This window comes from Oratosquilla oratoria, chromosome 42 (assembly GCF_046742065.1).
Source record: "Oratosquilla oratoria isolate Oo_2021 chromosome 42, ASM4674206v1, whole genome shotgun sequence".
In the NCBI taxonomy this organism is placed as follows: Eukaryota; Metazoa; Arthropoda; class Malacostraca; order Stomatopoda; family Squillidae; genus Oratosquilla; species Oratosquilla oratoria.
This window is the reverse complement of record NC_134818.1, coordinates 9481588-9506201: the sequence shown is the minus strand read 5'-3', so window position 1 is coordinate 9506201 and position 24614 is coordinate 9481588. Positions and strand designations below refer to the sequence as shown.

Sequence of the window (24614 nt, the reverse complement as noted above, 5' to 3'; positions counted from 1 at the left end):
CACATGCGTGTCTCAGAGTCCAATGTTACCAGATGTTACCAGATTGTGGTGGTGGAGTCAAGGAAAAATTTATAATTTAGTACTTTGGAGGTATATATATATATATATATATATATATATATATATATATATATATATATATATATATATATATATATATATATATATATATACGTACTATAATATATATACAATAATATATAATTCAGTATATGTATAAAGTATAATTGTAGCAGAAATATATTCAAGTAGAAATAGACGGTATAATAGGAAAACAAAATAATGAAACAGTAAGTTGATGGGAAAATTCAAAATCAGTACGCGAGAGTAATCACCGCGAAAAACACTTCTATAACAACGAACTACGTTTTCTGCAACAACACAACAATAACGCTCACTATCCAAAAACCAACTGCCCAGTCCTATTAATCGCTAGAATTATGTACATCGAACCAAACACGAAGCTATGACTAATATTCCGCGAAATTCACAGACAGCTCATATCACTGTTACACGACACACGCACACACACACGCACACACACACGTTGCAACAAATTACTGCACGTTGCTGTTCGTTTGCAATTCACGATTGTGCTGCCTATAATTCGCTTACAATAATATATGTACTGTACGTGTGTGTGTGTACACTAGGGAATTTTTAGGTACGTATCATTTTTATAATCCGCTCTGGCAACACTGTTACACCAACGTTCACTCGCTCAATTTAACGGAAAATTCAATTTAGCGGACTGGACCTTGGCTGAATTAGTTCGTTAAATCGGTCTTCTACTGTATATCGGTAATGCACTACCTGTCTGGCGGTAACGCGCCCAGTTCTGGAAACAAATGGGTGCTGGATAGGTGTGACACGGTTGGATTATTGGCTACTAAACCGGCTCCCCCTACTGGAGACCCGCCAGTGAAGAGGGTTTACTGGACATCCCAATGGAGTGAAAAGCCGTGAAAAATGCAGATGAACTCTCGATGGCCATCCAACCCCGTCATGGATCACTAACCCACGTGTTTGCCGTGCGTGGCATCCCTACAGAGCCTGGAGACGGGAGTCCTGAAGGCTGAGTGATGTCCCAGTGTCGTGGTTGCACTGAGGTGCCCCCCTGGGACTAGCAACACGCCCTCCTGGTCCTCTACTTAAGCCAGGGCGGGTGACCCCTCTTGGCTCAGAGAGGCAAATCGGCTTGGCGGGTTAAGTTGAATTTGCCTATCAGACATGGCCAGAGTCAAGAAACTACTGTCTGAGCTGACACCGCACGGTCCGTGGCTCATTCCCTAGTGTCAAGGTGATGAGTGCGTATACTCTCCCATGACCCATGGGCCTATTGAATATTTATACCCAAACCTTTGTCTCCCCTTGTTGGGCTCGATGGTGGGTGGAGGCGTGAGAGGGCGAATCACAGGCTTATGTTCGTGGTAACCATACTGGACACATATGATGGGGGCGGGATTACAACATGCCCCCATAAAAATCACCAAACCCGCTGTGCGGGGCGCCGGGGTGTCGCAAATAAACCACAAATATATTCGAGCCAGGCCTAGGGTGAACCTCCGGTGGGCTTTCCGTGTGAGCGCCTGGAACATTCTTTCTCACAGGATGACCGATTACCCTTTTTAGGCGGAGTTCAGGAGGCTTAGATCGGATATAGTGGCTCTCTCAGAGCTAAGAAGACCAAGCAGCGGCGAGATCAACAGTGATGGTCACATCTACTTTTGGTCAGGCCGGACCGATGGGACCCACCACGCGGGAGCAGCTGTAGGCATATCTAGCCAACTACAGCACACCGTTGTAAAGGTTACTCCGGTTAATGAGCGTATAATGCTGGTGAGGCTGAAGCACACTTTGGGTTTCATGTCTTTTATTGCATTATATGCTCATACTGAGGCATATAACCTTAAAGAGAAGGAAATGTTCTATGCCAGCCTTGAATCTATAGTTGACCAGTGTCCGCCACGAGACACACTTATTGTTTTGGGTGACTTCTATGTTGTTACTGGCACCGATAGAGCTTGCTATGAAGTATGTATTGACACCCATGGCTCTGGAATCAGGAACGTCAGCGATTCTCTCCTGAACTTTGCAGAGTCCAGAAGGATGAGGATTAGCGTTTCTGGGTTCCAAAGACGAGAAGCACACCGATAGACATGGTATAGTAATGCTGGAGGAGTGGCCAAGGAGATAGATCACATACTTGTTACCACTCATTGGGAGGTCCTACAGATATGGAGGGTTTACCAAAGTGATTAATTCTTTAGAATCAATCTCAGACTTGTGGCTACAACACTAAGATTGCCTATCAAACCCAGGAGAATCTCAAGGTGTAACCAACCTTGGTTTCATCCAAAGAAACTCAGGGATAATGCGTGTACCCAGTAATATGAGGTCGCAATTTCTAATCGGTTTGAAGTACTTGGATCTCTTGAGGACCCTGAAGAATTGAGACACTTTTAAATGTGAAAACCTGAGAGCTGCCGAGGAGTGTGCTGGAAAGCGCCCAAGGTAGAGTGATGTGACGTCGCGGTAACCCCTGAGAGCATAAAGATAGACCGTGCTGCCAGAATGGTTGGGGACCTGGACCAACACAGGACTCAGAAACGGTGGACTATAGTTCTCATGAGAATGGATACGGAGAGGCACATCAGGGGAATCGTTGAGGATGTCGAGGGCCATTTTAATGAAAATTACATCAGGGCTGCTTACCGAGCCCTGAAAAAAATACTTCAAATCTTTGATCCAGAGGAACACAATCCGAACAACAGATAGCGGGCTAGTGTCAGGTGTTGAGGGGTGTAGCCCCTTTGCCGAACACATTGAACAGTTACTCATGGGTGACTCTCCAAGCGGACAGCTTCCCCATGATGGTATTCGGGTAGTATTTCTTCATCCACCGATAAACGAATCTCAACGCTCTCTGATAGAGGTCAAAGAGGCTGTAAGTTGAAGGGTGGAAAGGCATCTGGCATCTGGGAGTTGCTGAAAGCTGAATGTGAAACCATGATCAGCAGGCTGCCTGTGATACTGCCTACTGTCTGGCAGTCCGATATTATTCCCTTTCACTGGAAAAGGGGTCAGGTTGTCCTTATCCGGAAGGGGAAAGGTGACCGGCAGGGCTGCAATAACTACCGCGGCATTGCACTGCTCAGTATGTCTGGTACGGTGCTTGCCTATCTATTGCTGACACGGGTTCGTTCACATTTGCTAAATTTTCAGAGGCCTGAACAGTCTGGGTTCACGCCAGGTAGGTCAACAACTGATCGGTTCCTAGTGCTTCGTATTCTTGTGGGTCGCCAACGTGAGTTTCAAAAAGGGTTTCTGGCAGCTCATGTTAATCTCAAGAAGGTGTTTGAACCCTCAGTGCATTTTGGAGTGCTCTAGGATCTTCTTGTGGATCCGTAGGATTCCTGCAAGGATTATTGACTTGATATCTGGTTTATACTCTGGGACAGTGTCTTAAAGTATGAAGGAGATGTTGCATAGTTTCTTTCCTGTTAATTCAAGAGTGAGGCAAGGATGTGTCCTCGCCCCAACACTTTTCAACACCTGCATGGACTGGGTATTGGAAAGAGTTGTCGATCATTGTCGTTGCGGAGTCCTATTGGGAACACCAAGGTCACTGGCCTTGTATTTGCTGATGATGCTGTCCTCTCTACGGAGTCGTTGGTCCTGGTTGCAGCCCTTGAGTCACTGCACAGAGTGGCGAGACTGCTTGGACTTCAGGTCTTCTAGACCAAGACTAAGGTCCAAGAGTTTGGGGGCTTACTGCATAACACAGTTCAGCCTGTCCATGCATGTAGCGAGGACATTGAGGTCTTGGCAAGCTTTACATTCCTTGGTAGTGTAGTTCATAGCGACGGTGAATCATGTCAGGAAATATTTCAAATGACTGGCATTGCCCACGGTGTTATGGACTCGCTCAACCAGAGTATATGACATTGTCGTTATTTATACAGGTTTAAGATTGTATGAAAGTGGCAGTTGCCGAGAAGTCTATCGAAATAAACACCATGTGAAGACGGAGCCTGTATTAGTACGATGTTTACCTTGTTACAACTTTTTCAAGTACTTAGTCGTAATACATATGACTGAGATTAAATAAGAGGAACGAGGGGGAGGGAGGGAAGGAGGGGGTATCGGGGTTGGGGTCACTGAATACTAGGAAATGTTAAGGAGGGGGATCAAATGTCTGGGAACAAGAAAGGTTAAGGATAAGATGGAACAATTGGCTGGGTGAAGGACATTGGCACACAACCGAGGAGCAAAAGGAAGAAAACAAGAAGGGTGAACAATTGTCCACTGAGGGGGATTTTGGAGGGCTGCCAGGAATTGCTTAAATTTTTGTTAACAATGGTTATTAAAGGAGTTAGGTAGGGTGAAATATTGAACATGAACGAGGTAGGGTGAAATATTGAACATGAACGAGGTAGGGTGAAATATTGAACATGAACGAGGTAGGGTGAAATATTGAACATGAACGAGGTAGGGTGAAATATTGAACATGAACGAGGTAGGGTGAAATATTGAACATGAACGAGGTAGGGTGAAATATTGAACATGAACGAGGTAGGGTGAAATATTGAACATGAACGAGGACGAGAAAAATCATCGGGGAAACGCCGGACAACAAAGACGACGCTAATCAGATTCCGTGCTCGAGATGTGAAAAATCCTGCATCGGGGAAACATTACGCGATCTAAAAACCCGGATCCGAGAACATCAATACGATGTCACCACCAACGCGTGTGTTGCACACAGGAACAGTAGCAACCACCGGATGGCTGTGAGAATGCAGAACTTCTGGTATGTGAGCCCGGCAAGATCCGTAGAAAATGTCTGGAAGCAGCTATCATACAAGGAACCAACTTAATTGAACAAAATAGGGGCATATTCAATATCTCAACCCACCTAATTCCTTTAATACCCATTGCCAACAAAATTCTCAGCTATCCCTAGTTGCCCTCCAAAATCCCCTTTTCCCTCTCAAAGTCGTTATCCACCTTCAGTAGACAACTCAGCCTTCTTATTTTCTCCTTCCTTTTGTTCCTCGGTTGTGAGCCAATGTCCTTCACCCAACCAATTGTTCTACCTTATCCTTAACTTTTCTTGTTCCCAGACATTTGGTCCACCTTCCCCTTGACCCATTAAACTCCGATGACAAGATACTTGTCATTTGGTCAAATAAAACAAAAAATCATAAAACACCAAAATGTTTGATCAAACACCAGAAAAGTATGACGTCAGTCCTCGCTTCGTGCGAGGACTGACGTCATATTTTTCTGGTGTTTGATCGAACATTTTGGTGTTTTATGATTTTTGTTTTATTTGACCAAATGACAAGAATCTTGTCATCAGAGTTTAATGGGTTAACCTTTCGTAGTATTCAGTGAGCCACCCCCCGATACTCCCTCCCTCTCTCCCCCCGTTCTTATTTAATCAGTCATGTGTATTACGACTATGTACTTGAAAAAACTGTAATAAGCGAAATGTCATACTAATAAAGGCTCTGTCCTCACTTGTGGTTTTATTTCGAAGGACTAAGATTCGAATCTTCGTCATTTGTGCTCCTTGTCTTGCTATGCGGTTATGAGACATGAAGAGGCGCCTCGGTGTCTTTGGTGTGCCTTCACGGGGGGTTGTCTCTACAAGAGATAATCTTTGATGGAGGAGACGAAGGGGGCGTCCACAGATTTCATGGCTGGGGCAAGTTGATCGAATCTGTCAAGAGCTGTTTGGAGTGGGAAGGATGGCTAGATGGGTGCCTGCTCTCTGAGGCAGTAGGGACCTGCGCCCGCGTGTGAGTGAAACAATGCACTCAAAGGATTACAAAGGCAGAGCATGCCGACAGGAGACCTTTTGGTCCATAACTAAGTCGGATGCAATAATAATGATAGATAAATAAAAACAAATAAAAAAATTAATAATAAAAATAATAATAGATAAAATAAATGCATAGGTGTAGTTAAATAATAAACAAACAGGTAAATAGTAAATAATATTAAATTGACAGATAACTAATAATAAATGAAAATCAAGCAAATAATAATAAACAGACAAATAATAAACAAATAGACAAATAATATAAAATAAATAGCAATCATTACAGCATATCTTACCTAGGTGTTTATCTAAACTAATCCTAGAGCTTCGAACTGAACTACATTGCACTGCCTCTGCAGGAAGTTTATTCCATTCATTAACTACACGGATGGCGAAGTTGTTTCTACCCACTTCCAAATTAAATATATTTCTTGATAGTTTGAGACTACTATTTCTTGTCGGGTTCTCATTCAGTGTGAAAATTCTGTCACTTGTACTGTTGCCAATTCCCTTTAGAATCTTAAAGACCTGTAGCAAGTCACCTCTGAGTCTACGCTTTTTTAGGGAAAACAGATTTATATGTTTTAGTCGAATTTCGTATGATCTATTTTTTTAATCACTTTTGTGGCTCGCCATTGTACTTTTTCCAATCTGTCAATGTCTTTAAATGAGATTCGGTGATCATATACGGAAACAGCATATTCCAAATGTGGATGAACTATGCTATTTCCATTATCTCGTGACCCACAAGGTGTTGTCTACCGTGTTGTCACATACCGAGTCAAAACATTCAGCATATACCGGAAGCTGTCCACTACCCTGAGTAGGCCTATGTTATAATGGAATATTCTAAATGCATATTGATTTTTTTCATTAAATGGTGGGTGATATGAGTAATTGTTATACATGTAAAGAAAAAAAAAGAGACTTGTTAAACGATGTGGCATCTCAGGTCAGGCGACGTTGCCCCGGCTCCCGACCTAGGAATTTCCGTGGGGTTGGGTCGCTGAGTCACAGGTGTGCGGGTCACTCATTCATACTTTGTCAGTCACCGGTAATGCAATTATAAAGAAAATTGTGTCTCCCCCGTTTTCTTAGATGATTTAGACGTGGCAACGCTGCTGGTTTTGCCGGCTACATCCTATGGGTCACCAGATAATGGAAGTATAACAATTTATATAGCTTGTTAATGAGAAATGGAGTTTTGAGGTCAAAAGATCGCGCAATCAGTCCTAGAATCTTATTTGCTTTCTCAGAGGCTGAAATACACTGCTTGGATGATTTGAGATCGTTACTGATAATTACGCCAAGATTATTTTCACTATCCACTTTTGTTAACGATTTCCAAATACCTTGTGATCATATTTACTGTTATTTATACCTATGTGCATAACCTTGCATTTGTGTTAAATTTCATTAACCACTTTTCAGACCACTGCTGTAATTTATCTAACTCTTCTTGAATATCTAATTGATTTAAGTGATCATTTGCCATTCCGCACAGTTTTGTACCATCAGTGAATTTGGAAACAATAGATTTTACTCCGTGGTCTATATCATATATACTATGAATAGAAGTGGCCCAAGTACGGAACTCTGAGGAACTCCACTCTTAACATTTTTCCATCTAGAAGTTTTGCCATAACAACTCTCTGTTTTCAATCATTCAACCAATTTCTAGTCCAACTTAATAGGCCTTTTGTGGGGGGACAGTATCAAAAGCTTTTGGGAAGTCTAGATATATTAAATATATATTGTTTCTTTTGTCATAAATCGAGATGATTGTGTTGTAGAATTTGAGTAAGTCGCGCAAGAATATTTCCGTCTGAATCCATGCTGGCTATCATTTATCAAATACTGACGCTCCTCAACTTACGTTTTAGTTACGTTCCGAATGGCCGAACGTAACGTGAAAATGAACGTAAGTTGTTACTGTACGTTCCAGTAATGTATGACCGTTCATACTGTACTATACAGTACATCCATAAATTCTATTACCGTATCTTATAAAACACCCCTAAATCATTAATTATAAACATAACATTGTAAAATAATATTAATTTCAAATAAATTAAATTCAAGCAACATAAAGTGAGATGGTGGAGGAGAGGGAGGCAAGGCACATTCAGTCTGTCGTTTGTGCCGTGTAAACAATGGATGCAGCGTCATGCGTAAGTATCGTTTGAACGTCTCGTACTACGGAGAGCGCGCTAAACTCAAAAATTCACTCACAAAAAAAATATATATATTTTTTTTACAGTCAGTTCAAACGTAAAATCGAAAAAAACGTAAAACGAATGAACGTAAGTAGAGGAGCGTCTGTAGTTACTTTCTAAATGATGTTCGATAGCATCTCTGATGATAGTTTCTATCATTTACTCCCTGGTATATGACCCAATTGATGATATATTGTGCACATACTGCAATACATTTCTACAGCCCTCTAATCATTATTCTTAGTATTTTTATTACCAAAAGGGCTCTGTAGAGATGGATAAAATAACCTGTCAGGAACCTCAATAGAATAATGAATACCCTCCTCTTGTGTTGAGGTGTTAAATATCATTCCTGCAGCGCCCTCTATTATTAATTTTCATTCTTATTCAGGATCTTATGACAGACGCATCAACTCTGCTGCAGAACGCTACACAGGACAAAGTGTACTTCCAGAGTGTGACAGTTGTGCTGCCAATTGGTTGGCAGTGTCCTGACATCTCTGTCTCCTTGCCACAGTCTGGTAAGTGTGGACAAATGTCCAAATAGCAAAGACTATCCACTGAACAATGAGTGGCGGGCAAAGGGTTGACAGAATCTGAAAGTGGGAAGCTTTGTCATTCACATTGCTGGCATTCAAGAATGTATTATATACACACACACACACACAAATATATATACATATATATATATATATATATATATATATATATATATATATATATATATATATATCAAAGATAATATGAGATACTTATTTCAAGTACTCATTTATTTGATTAACCTATGTGTGTATATATATATATATATATATATATATATATATATATATATATATATATATATCAAAGATAATATGAGATACTTATTTCAAGCACTCGTTTATTTGATTGACCTATTACATATTTGGATTCAAAGTACCTTGAAGTAGTGCTTCAGCTTTCTAGTGAAGCTTGTTTTCTATGAAATAATGGTTACATCACATATGCACAATGGGTACTGACACTTTGAAATCTGGTGTAGGTGAATCATGGGCCATGGCGACTGTAAAAGTCGGTAGCAAACACCCAATCTTTAAGAACAACCCTTGGACCAGACAGCCACGTGGATGTAGACAAGAAGGCGACTTCATCTACATTTCAGAAGATTTTATCACCAGCAATATGGATCAATATGGCCCCAAAGGTATACAATACAGTTTCTAAGTGTCAATAAGTCTTAGAATTTACTTTCAGAGTAGATAAATAAATCAATATGTTAGTGTTAGTGTCAATTTTCTTTTGCATGGGTATGAGGTGCACAAATTGTTCTATTCACATTCACTACAGTAATTGGAATACATAGGCATTATTAACTTCATGTACTGTAACAATGATAGTTATGATGTTATTTACCTTGACTTTAACAAAACGCTTGACAAGGTGCCCCACCAGAGGCTATTGTACAGAGCCCATGGCATAGGATGAAAAGTGTTTGAGTGAATTAAAGCATGGATCAGTGACAGAAAACAGTGGATCACCATAAATGGTGTAAAATCCAAATGGGGGAGTGTTTCTAGTGGAATTCTCCAGGGCTCTGTTTTGGGCCCCTTATTGTTCATTTTGTATATTAACAACTTGGGCAATGGGATTAATAGTGATGTTAGTAAGTTTGTGGACAACACTAAAATAGGATGCTTAATTAGGTAAAAAAAAAAGATGCTGAGATACTGCAGGAAGAGCTTAACAATTTGTTCACATGGTCGGCGAAATGGCAAATAAACTTTAATATCTCAAAGTGCAATGTGTTAAACGTAGGTTTACACATCCCAGAAAGCTTTTTTTTTTTTTTTTGTAAGAGAACACTGAGTGTGAGAGACTTGAGAGTTCTAGTGATTCCTGGACATAAATCCATGAAACAGTGCGTTAGCACCAGGAATAGAGTTACCAGGTTTCATTGCTAGGATGATTACAAATAAAAGGGCAGTGGTACTTATCAAACTCCATCCAGTATTAGACCCATCCTGGACTATGCAGTACAATTTTGGTCTCCATCTTATAGAATGGATAGTTCACTAGAATCTGTACAAAAGAGAATGACCAAAATGATACATGGGCTCAAAAATTTATCTTATGAGGACAGGCTTAGGCATCTTAATTTCCACTCTCTGGAAAGACACAGAGTGTGGAGTGATCTAACAGAAGTGTTCAAGTGTATCAATGGCTTTAACTAGTTTGATGCAAAGTCATCCTAAGACAACAGGGCAGGACTCACAGTAATGGATTTAAATAGGACAAATTTAGATTTAAGGAAATAGGCAAGAGCTGTTTTACTAAAAGAGTGGTTAATGAATGGAATAGACATATTGACCATGTAGTGAGTGCTAAAACCATCAGTTGTTTTAAGAAAAACATTAGATAATTCTGTGGATGGGAATGACAGGTGGTAATGGAAATGGAATTGCCTAGTGTAGGCCTTATGATCTCTTGGTGTCTCCTTCATTCTTATGTTCTTATGTATTAGTGCCATCTGTTTGCATGATCCAGATCTCATTATTTTGATATGTAATGATCTTATGAAATATTGCAAGAAAACATCTGTTTTTCTGTCCTTTCTTTCTCAGGTCAAGTGATGGTGCATGAATGGGCCAAATACCGTTGGGGTGTGTTTGAGGAATATGGTCACTTGTTTGATTCTATCTATCCACCTGGCCTGGCTGTTAACACCTCCTGGAAGCCTAACTACTGTTCTAATGTCCCACTGATTGCCACACCTCACAATTGGATCAGGTAAGACTGCGCAAATTGAGTTTAACTCACTTTGTGAAACTTCCTTATTCACCACTTGGTCATATATCTATTAGCATATATTTTTGCCCTGACCCAGGGCAGTGGACAAGGTGCAGGGATGACCCGTCATCCAGGAGGTGCTCAGATGAGAGGGAGGGTGGAGGGGTGTGGAGTGTATTCAGGGATGGAATGGGTGGGAATGATTTAATGCCTTTTCCTTTTTGGCTACCTCCCTTGTAAGGGGGAAAAAGCCTTGGTATATATATGTATGTATATATTTTTGTATTTCTATGAAATTTAAGTGGTTATTACATGTTATGATTGTACTTGTTTAGTGTTACATTTATGATGGTCACCATGGTCTCCCCAGCTTACATTCCATTATTTATAAAGCATAGTTGTTAGGCATGGGAAAGGAAAATTATCACCCTTTTCACTCCCATCACATGTGTTCCTTTTACTCCTTCCCACTTTCATCATATGGAAATTTAACTGTTTCTTCATCTCTACCCCCCACCATACAATACTGCCAATTCATTCCCACTGCATCCATTTCATGGAATGTGTTGTTGCCTTAGTGCATACCATTGGTTCTCAAATCATGCACCCCCAGGGATATTCTCACAATTTCCAGGTGGGTATGTCAGCAGGTCTCATTTAAAGCTTTTTTATTTAAATTTTTAACTGATGCTAGTGACTCTCAATACTTTTTCAGCAGGTTAAAAACTGCATCAGCCATTTGCCAATTAAAACCTGTAATCTGGTAAAATATCATCATGGAGGACACAGGACATGTAAGGGTGACTAAAGGAACAATCTAAAATTGTTTGAGAACCCCTAGTCTATACAATCTTCTTCAACTATGTCACCCACACATTTTTGGCCATCTAACATCCTGACCACAAGTTCTTATGGTTTCATTCACCCATCCATCTTTTCCTTGATCTACCTCTGACTAATGAATCTATTCTATCAAGGGCCTCTTCACTCTTAGAAGAAAGGGAGGTAGTTAGCCACAGCACACACCTACTCCCATACACCACCCATTGTTTCCATCTTGTTTTAGCTCTGTGGATGAAGAGTCTTCTTATAACATGACCATTCCACCTTAGATGGGCCTGTTCTACTCTTTCTCCCAATCCTATCTATATCACAGTCCATTTATGAATCTTTTCATGCAGTGGGACTGAGACAACAGAGGAGGATTGTACTTCATAGGTGCCCTGCAAGAGGAGCCATTCACCAACCCATTATTAGAAACAGATAAATAATTGATACCTCCATCTGGAGACTACAAAATTCTGTACTTCACTGAACTCCCCAGCAGTATGATACTTACTTGGCCTGACTACAGAAACAAACTGCCCCATGTATAACCATCACACAGAAGACACCGAACACTTCATCGTTCACTACCCCAACTTAGCCACACCCAAACATTAACACAATATTTCTTCCTTGAATAACTTATGGGCCCATCCAGTGGCTGTTGCTGGTTACATGGGAGCCATAGGTCTTCTGGAAGAGATCTGGGGCAATGAATTGAGTGAACATATTTACCTTTCATTTCTTGCATTGATATCCTTTTATTTTTCCAAACCACTCTTAGAGCACTTCCTCCCTTCTTTACCTCTCTCACTTGGCTAATATTACTTTTTAACTATCAAATATATTAGTTCATAGGTATCATTAGTTCTACATTATATATTAGTTCTCTCCTCATAGATGAAAGGTCATTGCTGTATCATACCCACTGTTCAGGTAAGAGACAGTGCAGCAGGGCACAAAAGCCAATGCTGGTTTACCCCCATTACTTCATTATATAGCAATCTGCCCTTCCTTCATTCATTCAAGAAAGTACAGAGCAGACAAGAAAAAAAAAATCCCTTTGGATTGTGTCATTTCTTCATCCATTCACAACCATCCTCCACTGACATCTATCTTGTCTTCTCTTTTCCCTGCTCAAAAGACATTTCTCTTGCATCTAATAATCCCTTCACCCTGTCTATTCACCTTATTCTTAGTCTTCTCTTCAAGTTCCCTCCATCCACTTTTACCTTCTTACACTCTTTTTGTTAGGCTTTCTTCACAAACTCTTTCTATATGCTCAAACCATCCCAGATCCCTTACAACCTCCATTCTGTCTCGTCACATTTCTTATTTTATCCATGTAACACCCACCATATTTCTTAAATACTCCATCTCAAACATGTTTAAGTACTTCCTTTCTACCTCCTTCAAATTCTGAGTCCCTGCTCCATATAGTGTCATGGGCAAAATTGCTCTCCACAGCCCTGTCTTTGTGTTCATCCCCAACTGCTTACTTCTCATCACACTAATCCCTCCAGATATTTACTTATTTCCCTTACTCAGTGATTCACCTCTTCCTCTGCTCCTTTATTACCCAGTCCCACCTATTACCTTCACCTCACTGTCATTCTTACCCCATGTATATCTCATTACCTTACTTTTGTCCATATTTACTTTTAGCTTTCTCCTCTTGGATACCTTTCCAAACCCTGCCACCAAATGCTTCAATCTTTTCTCCAGTTCAGCTATGAGTGCAGTATCATCTGCAAACAACAACTGGCTCACTTCCTACTTCACTCCATTCTTACTAGTGTCAAACTCTTGCATTTACCTTCTTTACCACCCCATCCCTGTACACATCGAACAACCATGGTGAAATTACACAACCCTGGCACAGATATCATGATGCAATATTTTACTGTAGATCTATGTACAAAGGGCTTTTACCCTCTTACAAGGGAGGTAACCAAGGAATTGACTTGGCTTACTGTAGATAAAGTGGGTAATATTCACTTGTAAATACCACTTATACTGACACATAAGTAAGGCACAGGCATTTACACCCAAGATATATGGGTTTTTCCTTAGTTTTAAGTGTAACTACAATAACACATGTATGTAGAAAAAAAAATAGAAATTAATGCATTTGGAATTAATAAAATTTTCTTTATTTTCTTCTTCCAGAAGTGACTGCCAAGTTGCATCAGAATGCCTTTTTGATATAAATGAGGATGACAACACTGATGTCACATCATCACTCATGGCTCTTCCCTTTCTTTCCAGTGTGAGCATTATACTTATTTGTTTTCTATTAATGTCCAGAGTTCAATTCTAAGCACTTTTTTCTTTAGTTACACAAAGCTTATAACTTTACTGTAATTAAGTGAACACAAAAATACCTATATTTACGATGAAAACAACCCATTTCTAATAGCTGAACTGATACACTTGAAAACATTAATGAAATATAATTGTAAATACCTTTCTCTAGTGGTCCCACATATCAGAAAAATTGAGTGCATTAGACCTACATATAAAGGATTAGGATACCAAGAAGACTTCTTGAACTTGTATAGTCCAACATTAAATGTTTCATGTTTGTTCAAAATCATAGAAACAACAGTCTGTGAATACTTGTTACATAGCTTGAAAGACAATGAGATTATACCAGTAAAATAATCAGCATATAGAAATAATAATTCAATGGCAGTAACATAATGCCTAGCCACCAACAATTTATTAAGAATAATAAATAGCAGAAAGTGGAGTATTGATCAAGCTCAATTTCAGCAGTGTTTGATTGTGTTGAATGTAGTCACATGATATTACTGGATCTGAAATGGATAGGTATAATCCAGAGGGCACTGCAATAGCTTGAAAGTAAATTCTACTGTAAAAAGGAAGAACACATTAACTCGAGATTTTTTTTTTTTCCACAACTTTGGTATCTATGGAATCAGCAGAAAGAGACAAGCCTTATTCTTAAGGTGGGTTAATCTTGTCTTACTATTATATCAAGGTTTCAACAGGCAGACTGCATCAATTCCACATATTTTCTACGTTGTTAGAAGGCATAACGTATTGATTACTTGCTTAGCATTTTGTGTGAATCCAACTTCATAAAGCAACAGTTCTAATGTCAATCCCCAGGTTTGCAAAACTACAAGATGCAGATATCAGTAGCAAAAAAGCAATGAGCATTCAAACCTTTGCCATCGAATTCTCAAAATAAAGATTTTGGAGTTAATGTGTTTTGATTTTTTACAGCAGAATTGATTGATATAGAATTTGTAATCATATATATATAGGAAATAAAGCAGAAATATTTAAACTAAATAAAGGCATATTACAAGGTAGTAAATTGATACCAGGGGCACATAAACAGATAATGGTGTATTTGGCAAGTACTGATACCGAGATAATTTGAACAAGCTTAGAAAGAAAAAAAAAAATAAAAGTAAATAAATAAATAAATTATCAAGAAGATGATATAGCCCACACTAGAACTATGTACGAATCTAAAGTGAGATATTTAACTAGTAGGTAAATATTTTAATTTCTGAACCTAAAGAAAAGGTAAGAGTTCTTCTTAGCCTTTCTTGTCATGTCTGAATTTCAATCTAACAAGATCATTACTTGTGTATAGGTCGACCCCTAGGTTTTGGCCTAAACATTTTCCTTAAGATTTCGACCTATAGACGAGTATATACGGTACCCATTTCAGAGAATTCTGTACTACAAAGTTTCTTCCCTCAATGACCCATGGACCAACCTTGGGGCTGCAGGTCTCTTGCATCAGAGGTCTGTGGCTTAGGATTGACTGACTAATCAGTCATTCAATCCATTATTCCTGGTCTCTCTTGCAGAAGATCCGCAGCCTTCAGGTACCTGGCAACAACCTCTGGGTGGGTCCACAAGTCACTCAGGGAAGATATATTGTGTTGTTGTCTATGGATTGTTAGTGTCAGTTATTGCAGTATGAGGTTTGTGTCTTCTGTGTGGTGGCTGCATCTGGACATGCCCATAGCCAGAACTTATGACTTGGGGGTGGGGAGTTTCCTATATATTTGGGGGGGAGGGTGAACATAATAAAGATGACTAATCTTGTATAGCACTTATGGAAACTGTTACACAACAGTGTTGTGACACCACTGTTGAATCATCAGACACTGACTATGATCATCAATCAGGGCTACCAGTGCATGGGACATCTTGTACAGGTCATGCAGTACAAGCATATGCAGGTGGTGGCAAGTTACAAGATAATAAATGAAAGACATTATTTGCAGCAAAGAATATACAGTACTTGAAACCCATTAGTTTGCACTGAACTGCAAACTAATTTGCATTTTCATTCTGACAACCAGTGTATATGAAAAATGGCTGAAAAATACAAATATATAGTTCCCCCATGGTTATGGGCATGCACCTGGGGCAGTTTGAATCTGTGGCCAGGGCTATTCTGTGCTGGTAGTTTTAATGCTGGATGGTGTCCCAAGTGTAATCATCCCAGTGTGGTTCTTACTAGATATGGGAGGGTATTTTTCTCTGGTATTATGTCTATGGGTGTTGTTGGAGTGCTATTGAGTTTGGTAGTGTCTTAAAGGATTTGTTTAGTGATTCAAGTATATGTTTTTGTGTGGGTATTTTGTGTGATACAGGTTCTAGGTCATTATAAATGTTTGAGACTGACTGATAAGCTGTGAAATAAACAGGGAATGCAGAGTAGTAGAAATATAAGAACAAGGCTAACAAAAAAAAAAACAAAAAAAATTATTGTTGATGGAAGGTGGATAATAAACTCCAAGACTAATGGCGAAATATTATATACTTTGTGCAACAGTCATTGGCTGTTACTGGATTATAAGTACTGTATTTGTAATTTACTGTGTTTTTCTCTTTGTTATATTACTGGTATGTATATGTATATATGTATATATATATATATATATATATATATATATATATATATATATATATATATATATATATATATGTATAATAATGAGACTATCTTTTGCAGGTAGAGCATTTCTGTACAAATGATGTCCACAATGAAGATCTGCCTAGTAAGCAGAATGCGATGTGTAATGGTCTGAGCACTTGGGATGTAATCAAGGAACATCCTGACATAAAAGAGCAAAGGTACACTTGAATGTAAATAAAAAACTTAAGTGTATCTATAATAAACATTAGTAACAAAGAAATTATGAAAATCAATAAATAAGCATAAATTTTAAAGTAAATATCTTACATGTAATAATTTAGGTGCTATAGATAACTATTAAGACTGAATGTTTTGTTCTCTTTTTTTCTCAATTTGTTGGCCCAATCTCAAACACTTTTCATCTGTATGGAGACTATTCCATGGTCTTTTTATAGATATGGGTCCTTGATCATAACAGATTTCCCATTTACAGTATATGAGACAACAAGTGTACCAACTGAAAAAATTGAAGAGAATTCTCATTACAAAAACAACCCAACAGCTTATTGCCCCACTTTTTACAAACATCACACAAGTTCTGGAAGGAATTAACATGAAATCACTGCTGGAAAGAACGGTAATAGTAGCAATAGATCTAAACGAGGCATGTGATAAATTTCTTAGAAATATACTATACTGTCAAAAGAGAGCTTAGAGACAGATACCCACAACAAAAAGATATGGCTAACAAATCTTAGCTGATAGACAGATATGTTTGTAGATGATACAAAAATTATGAGAAGAGTGAAAAACAAGGAATGTAAGCTGTTGCAAAAAGATCTTGATTCCATTTTTGCATGGAGCCAAGAGTAGAAAATGAATTTCAATACAATAAAAAGATGCAAAGTACTGGAAAGGAGGAGAAAGATTTGGGAGTATTGATAAAAGACAACTTTTTACCTGACAGACATAGCAGAAGTGTGGGAGAAACATATAGACTGATGCAGAAAAAGTGGTTTTTCACTATACGGATGAAGAGATAATGGGAAAAAAATCATAGAAACCATGATCAATCCAAGACTAGAATGTGTCAGTGGTATGGTCCCTACACAGAGTGAAGGATATAACCAAGATTGAGAAAATACAAAGGGCAGCAACCAAATTGGTTTCTTGCCTGGCAGATAAACCATATGAGGAGGAAATAAAGCACTGGATCTATCAGTGTTGGAAGATCAAGAAGAAAGAGGTGGTATGACTACAGTATTCAGGTTACTAAAGGGGATACATTGCATTGACAGAAGAGATTTCTAGATTATGGCTAAGAGGGCTTTAAGAGATAATGAGAAAAAATTGAGAAAGACGTGTTTAAAGTATGTGACGAAATACAATTTTCCATACAGATGCATAAATATTTGTAATAATTTAGATGATATAACCCAAGCTGGAACAATAAATTAATTCAAATCTAAGCATGATCACTGGAAAATAAAGATATAGATCAAGTTGGAAAACAAGTAAGAAACAGGACCCCATGAGTGTTGCTTCTTTTCTGTATACTACTGTTAGGTAAATACACAATACATCTATATAAAATTACATTCACACTCGATCACAAAACAAGCACTCCAAGAATGTCTACCAATTACTTTACTCTTTCAAACTCCTCCAGATATTAGCCTCACAGAAAAATCCCTCCAAAGAGAAGCAAAAACCACACTATCCCAACTGTGTTCAGTCCATTATCCAGCACTAAGACAGTGCTAACACAGAATAGTCCTGGCCATAAAAACAACCTGCCCCAGAAGCAACCATCACATAGAAGACACCAAACACCTCATTTTACACTGCCTCACCTTACCCATATCCAGATAACAGTGCAATATTTCTTCCTTGAGTGACTTAAGAACCAATCCAGTGGCTGTTACCAGTTACCTAGGAGCCATAGGCCTTCTGTTAGATACCATGATGATTGACTGATATATGGAAATCTTGTTCACTTTTTACTAACACTGTGCACTTAAGAGACCTTTGAAAGAAAGACCTTTATCAATGTTCTTTAATTTAACTATGATCACTATGTAGTAATTATTAACTAAAATGATGCTGAAATAACCATAAAGACAAGGTGATGTATACCTAACAAACACAATTCTATCCTCAGTTCGGATCCAAAAGAAGTAAATACAGCCTTCCGTTTTGTCCAAGCTAAGGTGGCACTGGTCAGATATGCCATTGTATTACAAAAGAATGCTGTCATGAAAGAGGTTGGTACTATGTGTGGGAAAAAAAAAAAAAAAAAAAATATATATATATACATATATATATATATATATATATACATATATATGCATACATATATAAGACTTATTGACCCACTGTCAGAGAATGAGATAAGATGGACAGAAAATCTGTACATTTCGACCACTATCTGTAGTCCTCTTCAGCAGAAGAGGACCACATATAGTGGTCGAAATATACAGATTTCTTGTCCATCTTATCTCATTCTCTGACAGTGGGTCACTCTCATTTTATAAATGTGCTACTACATTATACCTTCCTAATATATATATATATATATATATATATGTGTGTGTGTATATATATACATATATATATATATATATAATATTAGCATACAATAGAGGACTTTGCTTTATGTGCTCATATATCTAAAATTTGAAAAATTGTGGTTAATGTATCTATCTTGTCCCCAGGTAAGAAGTAGATGGGAATACCTCCGAGACATCACGAAACAGATGATACGACTTTTGCTTCCAGATGATGCTGTTGTATATCTCATTACCTTTGATGAAACTGTAACTGCTGATGGCCAAGGAACATTGAGCGACATTAGTGAAAGGGAAAAATTGGTGGCTAAGGTGCCTTTACATCCTTCGGATTCTACTGGTCGCAGTGTTGATGAAGCCGTAAAAAAGGCTGCAGATGTAAGTAGGACTACATCTAATACATGAAAGAGCCACTGATTTACCATGTAATTGTTGTCTCTTATAGAAAAGAAATGGTTAGTACCAATAATGCCATGTCATCATACCATGGAATCCCATGATACCTATTTTAATATCTAACTGCTTCATTCCATAATAGGTAAAATCATTGTTAAGAATAAGAGCTGCTATATGGAATACCTTCTCATTCTTACACAAGACACTTCAAACTTTCAATGCAACAAAACACAATACGTGTTTGTAACATTATGGAGGCAAGATTGTGACTGAAACTAATTAATTCAATTTATCTATATACTAAAAGGCTTCTTCTCCCTTATGGGAGGTGGCCTGCAATAATATGTACCCACTCCCACCCATCTATTACCCATTTGTTTCCCTTCTTAGCTCCTTCTGGATGAAGGGTCATCCCTGTCCCACACCCATTGCTAGGTCAGAAGGAATACAGCAAGACACAACTTATCCACATGTTGTGAAAGGAATGTGGTACTCACACAGGTGACTGAAGCCCCTCCTGGGGATAGGTGCCACCTGTGTAGCACTGGTGGTCAGGGATGTTTGCTGCTGTTTGGCCCCCAACTCTTGGGGTTGGGGGGTGGTCCCACGACAAAGACAATGCGGTACCAGGACAAAGAAACTAATACTACAAAATACAAACAATGCAAACGCTCAGTGATGAATTGTGCGAGTCCTACATGGGCACCTAATCTCAATGAGACACACCACAATACCCTTCAGACCATACAAAACAAAGCATTAAAAACAATTACAGGCTGCACATATACAGCACCTATAGATCACCTACACTATGAAACAAAAGCCCTCAAAGTCAAAGATCACCTTGACATGAGAGGCACACAAACATGTGCTGCAGCCTCCACAAACACAGCACACCTACTACACTACATAGCAGAACACCAACACACACCAAGAAATATAAAAAAAAAACACCCAAATATCTATATCACACACAAATGCTCTTTTCTCTTCCTCCAAAACCACCAAATACCAGCCTCCAGAAACATATTCATAATCGCATCACCCACTACTCCATTAACATGCTAAAAAAACAACACATTGCTACATGCCAGACCCCCTGATAGCCATCCCTCTGGATCCTCTCTCCCACGAAAGGACAGAGTCCACCTGGCCAGACTATGATGTGGCCACCACCCAGCCCTTCTAAGCTACCAGAAGAGACTGGATGACCACATTGTGGACAAATGCCCAGGATGTAACACTTCACCCCATACTATTCAACATGTCATGGAAGACTGCATTATACACAATCACGCACACAAACAACACAACATACACTCCATAAAGGATTTGTGGGAAAACCCCGTTTTGGCCATGGCATTCCTTGAGGAGACAGGACTGCTCGGACAGACAGTCTAGGGAACAACAACAACTTATCCACAGCAGGGCCTCACAGCTTCATTTACTTGGTGACCCTTCCTACTCATACAAAAATAAAGACAAGAAGAATCCTCTTTGCGCCTTGTCTATCTATAGACCATTCATAACCCTTCTCCACTTACACCTATCTCTTCCCTTCTTCCTTCCCTGCTCAACAGACTTTACTCTTTTATCCAATGTCTCCATTCACCCCATCCATCCATGTCATTCTTGATCTTCTCCTTAAGTTCACTCCATCCACCTCTGACCTCCACACTCTTTTTACTAGTCTTTCCATATTCAATTCTTTCCATATGCCCAAACTACCCCAGTATTCTTTCATCAATCCTATCTGCCAATTTCTTTTCCAACCATGCTCTCTTCCTCACCTTCCCATTTCTCATCATGTCCATCCTCATAACTCCCATCATATTCTCAAATACATTAAAAATTTCCTTTCAATTTTTCCTTAATTCCAAGTCTCTGCCCAATACATTGTCATAGACACAATCACCCATTCATGTAATCTGCTCTTTGCATCCATTCCCAGATGCCTATTTTTCATAACATTTTTCAATCCCCCAAAACATTTACTTACTTTCTTTACTATATTGTTAACCTCCACCCCCACTCCTCCATTTGCTGCTACATGTGACCCTAAATACTTAAAACTATCTATTCCCTCTAACCTCAGTCCTTTCAGACTTACCTTCAAATTACTGCCACATGTACCCCTTGTTTATCTCATCACCTTGTCATGAACTAGACTCTGTATCTGAGTTGATGTATCAAATCTTGGCTGTGATCAGTACAGGTCCTATAGTCCAGATTCTAAAACATCTATTTGCCTTTTTATAGGATCAATTTAGTCTAACTGGGATAAGAAAAGGTGGAGTGCAACTAATTTAATTTACATAACTTACAATTTGATTTTTAACTTACAATGAAGTTGGGTGTGAACAGAATGCAAGTGCAGGAGTCTGAGAGAGCTCAATGCCTGTGCATCTTAATTTATACCATGACCACATGACACCAGTGCCAGGCACAGGTGCCTATGTGTGCCAATATAGCCTATTCCATCACTATTTGCCCAGCTCTACACAATCTACCCGTTTCTTTATTTTTGTGTGAAAATGGTTCACGATTTACTAATCTATAGTTATCTATAACAAGAAGAAATACAGATAACAAATCTCCTGCAACTGGACAACCTGTATAAGTTACTTATGTTACACTTATTTTATTACCTAAATTTAAGGTAACCTGATATCAATATCAATTTACTTAGATGGTGGGCACTGTGGCCCTAGCTATAATGTGGCTTGGTGCCATACCCGCATCCTATGTGTCAGTGACACATCATGGAATATGACAACCTTGCCCTTACCCACATCTATTTTCAACTTCCTCATATTGCAAACTTTCTCAACCTCTGTCACTAACTGTATTAGACCTTTTTCTAACCATTCACAAGCAGTGTCACATCAGCAAACAATATCTGGCTCACCTCCCACATCTCTCCACTCTAACCATCTCCAAACATCTGTCACCCTCACATTTACATCCTGTTCCACTCCATCCAGGTACACATTAAACAGATATGGTGACAACAAAACCCTGGCACAGCCCCACCTTTACCTAAGACCATTCACTCTTACCATTCCCAAACCTAACACAGGCTCTACTACTCATGTAATAACTATTGACTGCCCTTAACAGCTTTCACAGTATCCCATATATCTGCAATACCTCCCACAGTGCCTTCCTGTCTACCCTGTCATAAGCCTTATCTAGATCCACAAAGGGCGAAAAAGCATCCTTACCTTTTGCCAAAAACTTCTTGCATATATTACCACAAAAATATGATCCCTTTAACATCTATCTTTCCTAAACTCACACTGTTCCTCACTAATTACTCTCTCCTCCATATATTCTACACTCTCAATTTCCCTTCTACCAAAGAGTCTCCCCTGAAAATGTGCATGGCCAAAATGCTTCCTATCCTTCCTTTGGAAACCACTACATGCATGGCCAAAATGCTTCCTATCCTTCCTTTGGAAACCACTACAAAGTCAATTACTGCCCTATCAACCACCCTTTCCCATGTATACTTATATTTGACTCTTCTAAAACACTTTTTACAATCAACTCCTTAAACACATCTATCCACTAAAATTATTACCTGGTACCCGGAACCTCCATACTGCTCCATCTACTGGCTCATCCACTACTCTAGCATTAAGGTCCTTCCAAAAATCTCATTTAAATCTGTCCAACAAGCCTCCCATTCTTCATTTTTCTCACTACCAGGTCTTTATGCACTCACAAAAACCCATGTTTCCCATCCCATTTTTACCATCACCCACATTAACCTTGAAGACACTTTCCTATCTCATCACTTACAAGGAGAGCATCTACCATCATTTCCCTCTTTTGCCCACTCATCACTCCTGACACTCTTCTGACCACACTACCAAACTCAAAATCACCCCTCCCTTTCAACTTAGTCTCACTTAATGCTAACACATCCATCTTCCCTCTCATAAACTGCCAATCTCTTCCCTTTTACTCTCATCTGTACCACAAACACATTTAATGACCCAATTTTTAGGGTTCTGATTGGGTTCTCCCAGACCCTCTTATACCTTGACTTCTCATGGGAGATTTCTCTACATGCTTGTCCTGGAAACTGCAAGAAAAATGAACCTGGAGACTGGGAGAGAGTTGGGGCATTTAACCTTTGCTCTTAAAACAAGTACCAATATTATGAATTGAATAGCTTGGTGGCAGTCACAATAAGGAAAAAATGCCATTTTGTACAGCAGGGGTTAAGACCTTTTTCTCCTTGAAAAGGGGTGCCATGGAGATAAATGAAGTATTCTAGTAACAGCCAGAAAAAAGTACTTCTTGGTACAGAATGGATATATGATTATTTAGCTGAACAGGAAATGTATTTTTCTCCTTAGTCAGAAACCCGTGGTATACTTAAAGATTTTTTGCAAGACCCTTGAAAGTCCATTACAAGCATTTCTTTTTGCCAATAGAGTCAAATGCATTAATGATGAAGATGGGTATGGAAACCTTTCTCTCTGGTGATTAAATCTCTTCCACAAACTAAAAGTTCCACCATAATGGCTTCATTCTCACATGGTGTTCCTCCTGACAAATTATATTTTATGGCATTTGTCACTTTCAAACCTGAAAGAAGCCATTTCAGTCTTACTAAAAAAATTAAATACATCTAATACACTATTTGAAGTTATCATTACAAAGCATTCACCAAATATAGACCTGACCCATGTAAACTTCCTACTGCAAGTCAAGAACATCACCAGATGTACTACCAAGGGTTTCACATGTCAGTTCTATCAGCAGTTACTTAGACCACTGTACTCCTGGACTGTGGCAAATATTCTTAAATCTCATTAAGTGAATAATGATCCCAAAGTTTAGCCACATGGTGTAAAGTATTTTCAGTCCATTTTGTGAAAAATTAATAGATTAAGGTGATAACCAGTTTCATGAGAGGGATGCATTTGAGATGAAATAGCAGTTTTGCTGGGAAAGTAATGAGGTGTAATCCTTGCATGGTTTAGCTGGAAGGTATGAAAGGGAAGCATTGGAAGGGGTGAAGATATTCCTTTCCCATGTCTAGCCACTTTGCTTTATGAGCAATGGATGATAACAAAATATATATATAT

The 24614-nt window shown here is 38.9% G+C and overlaps 1 protein-coding gene across 1 annotated transcript in view; it reads left to right on the top strand.

The window, feature by feature from the left end:
* Nucleotides 1-24614, top strand: part of LOC143021444 (calcium-activated chloride channel regulator 1-like) — a 50015-nt gene that overhangs the window by 3953 nt on the left and 21448 nt on the right. The window contains exons 2-8 of the mRNA XM_076178911.1: nucleotides 8438-8567; nucleotides 9068-9229; nucleotides 10647-10812; nucleotides 13807-13906; nucleotides 16646-16767; nucleotides 18711-18813; nucleotides 19264-19494. Coding sequence (XP_076035026.1) covers nucleotides 8438-8567; nucleotides 9068-9229; nucleotides 10647-10812; nucleotides 13807-13906; nucleotides 16646-16767; nucleotides 18711-18813; nucleotides 19264-19494 — 1014 coding nt within the window. The remainder of the gene's footprint in view (nucleotides 1-8437; nucleotides 8568-9067; nucleotides 9230-10646; nucleotides 10813-13806; nucleotides 13907-16645; nucleotides 16768-18710; nucleotides 18814-19263; nucleotides 19495-24614) is intronic.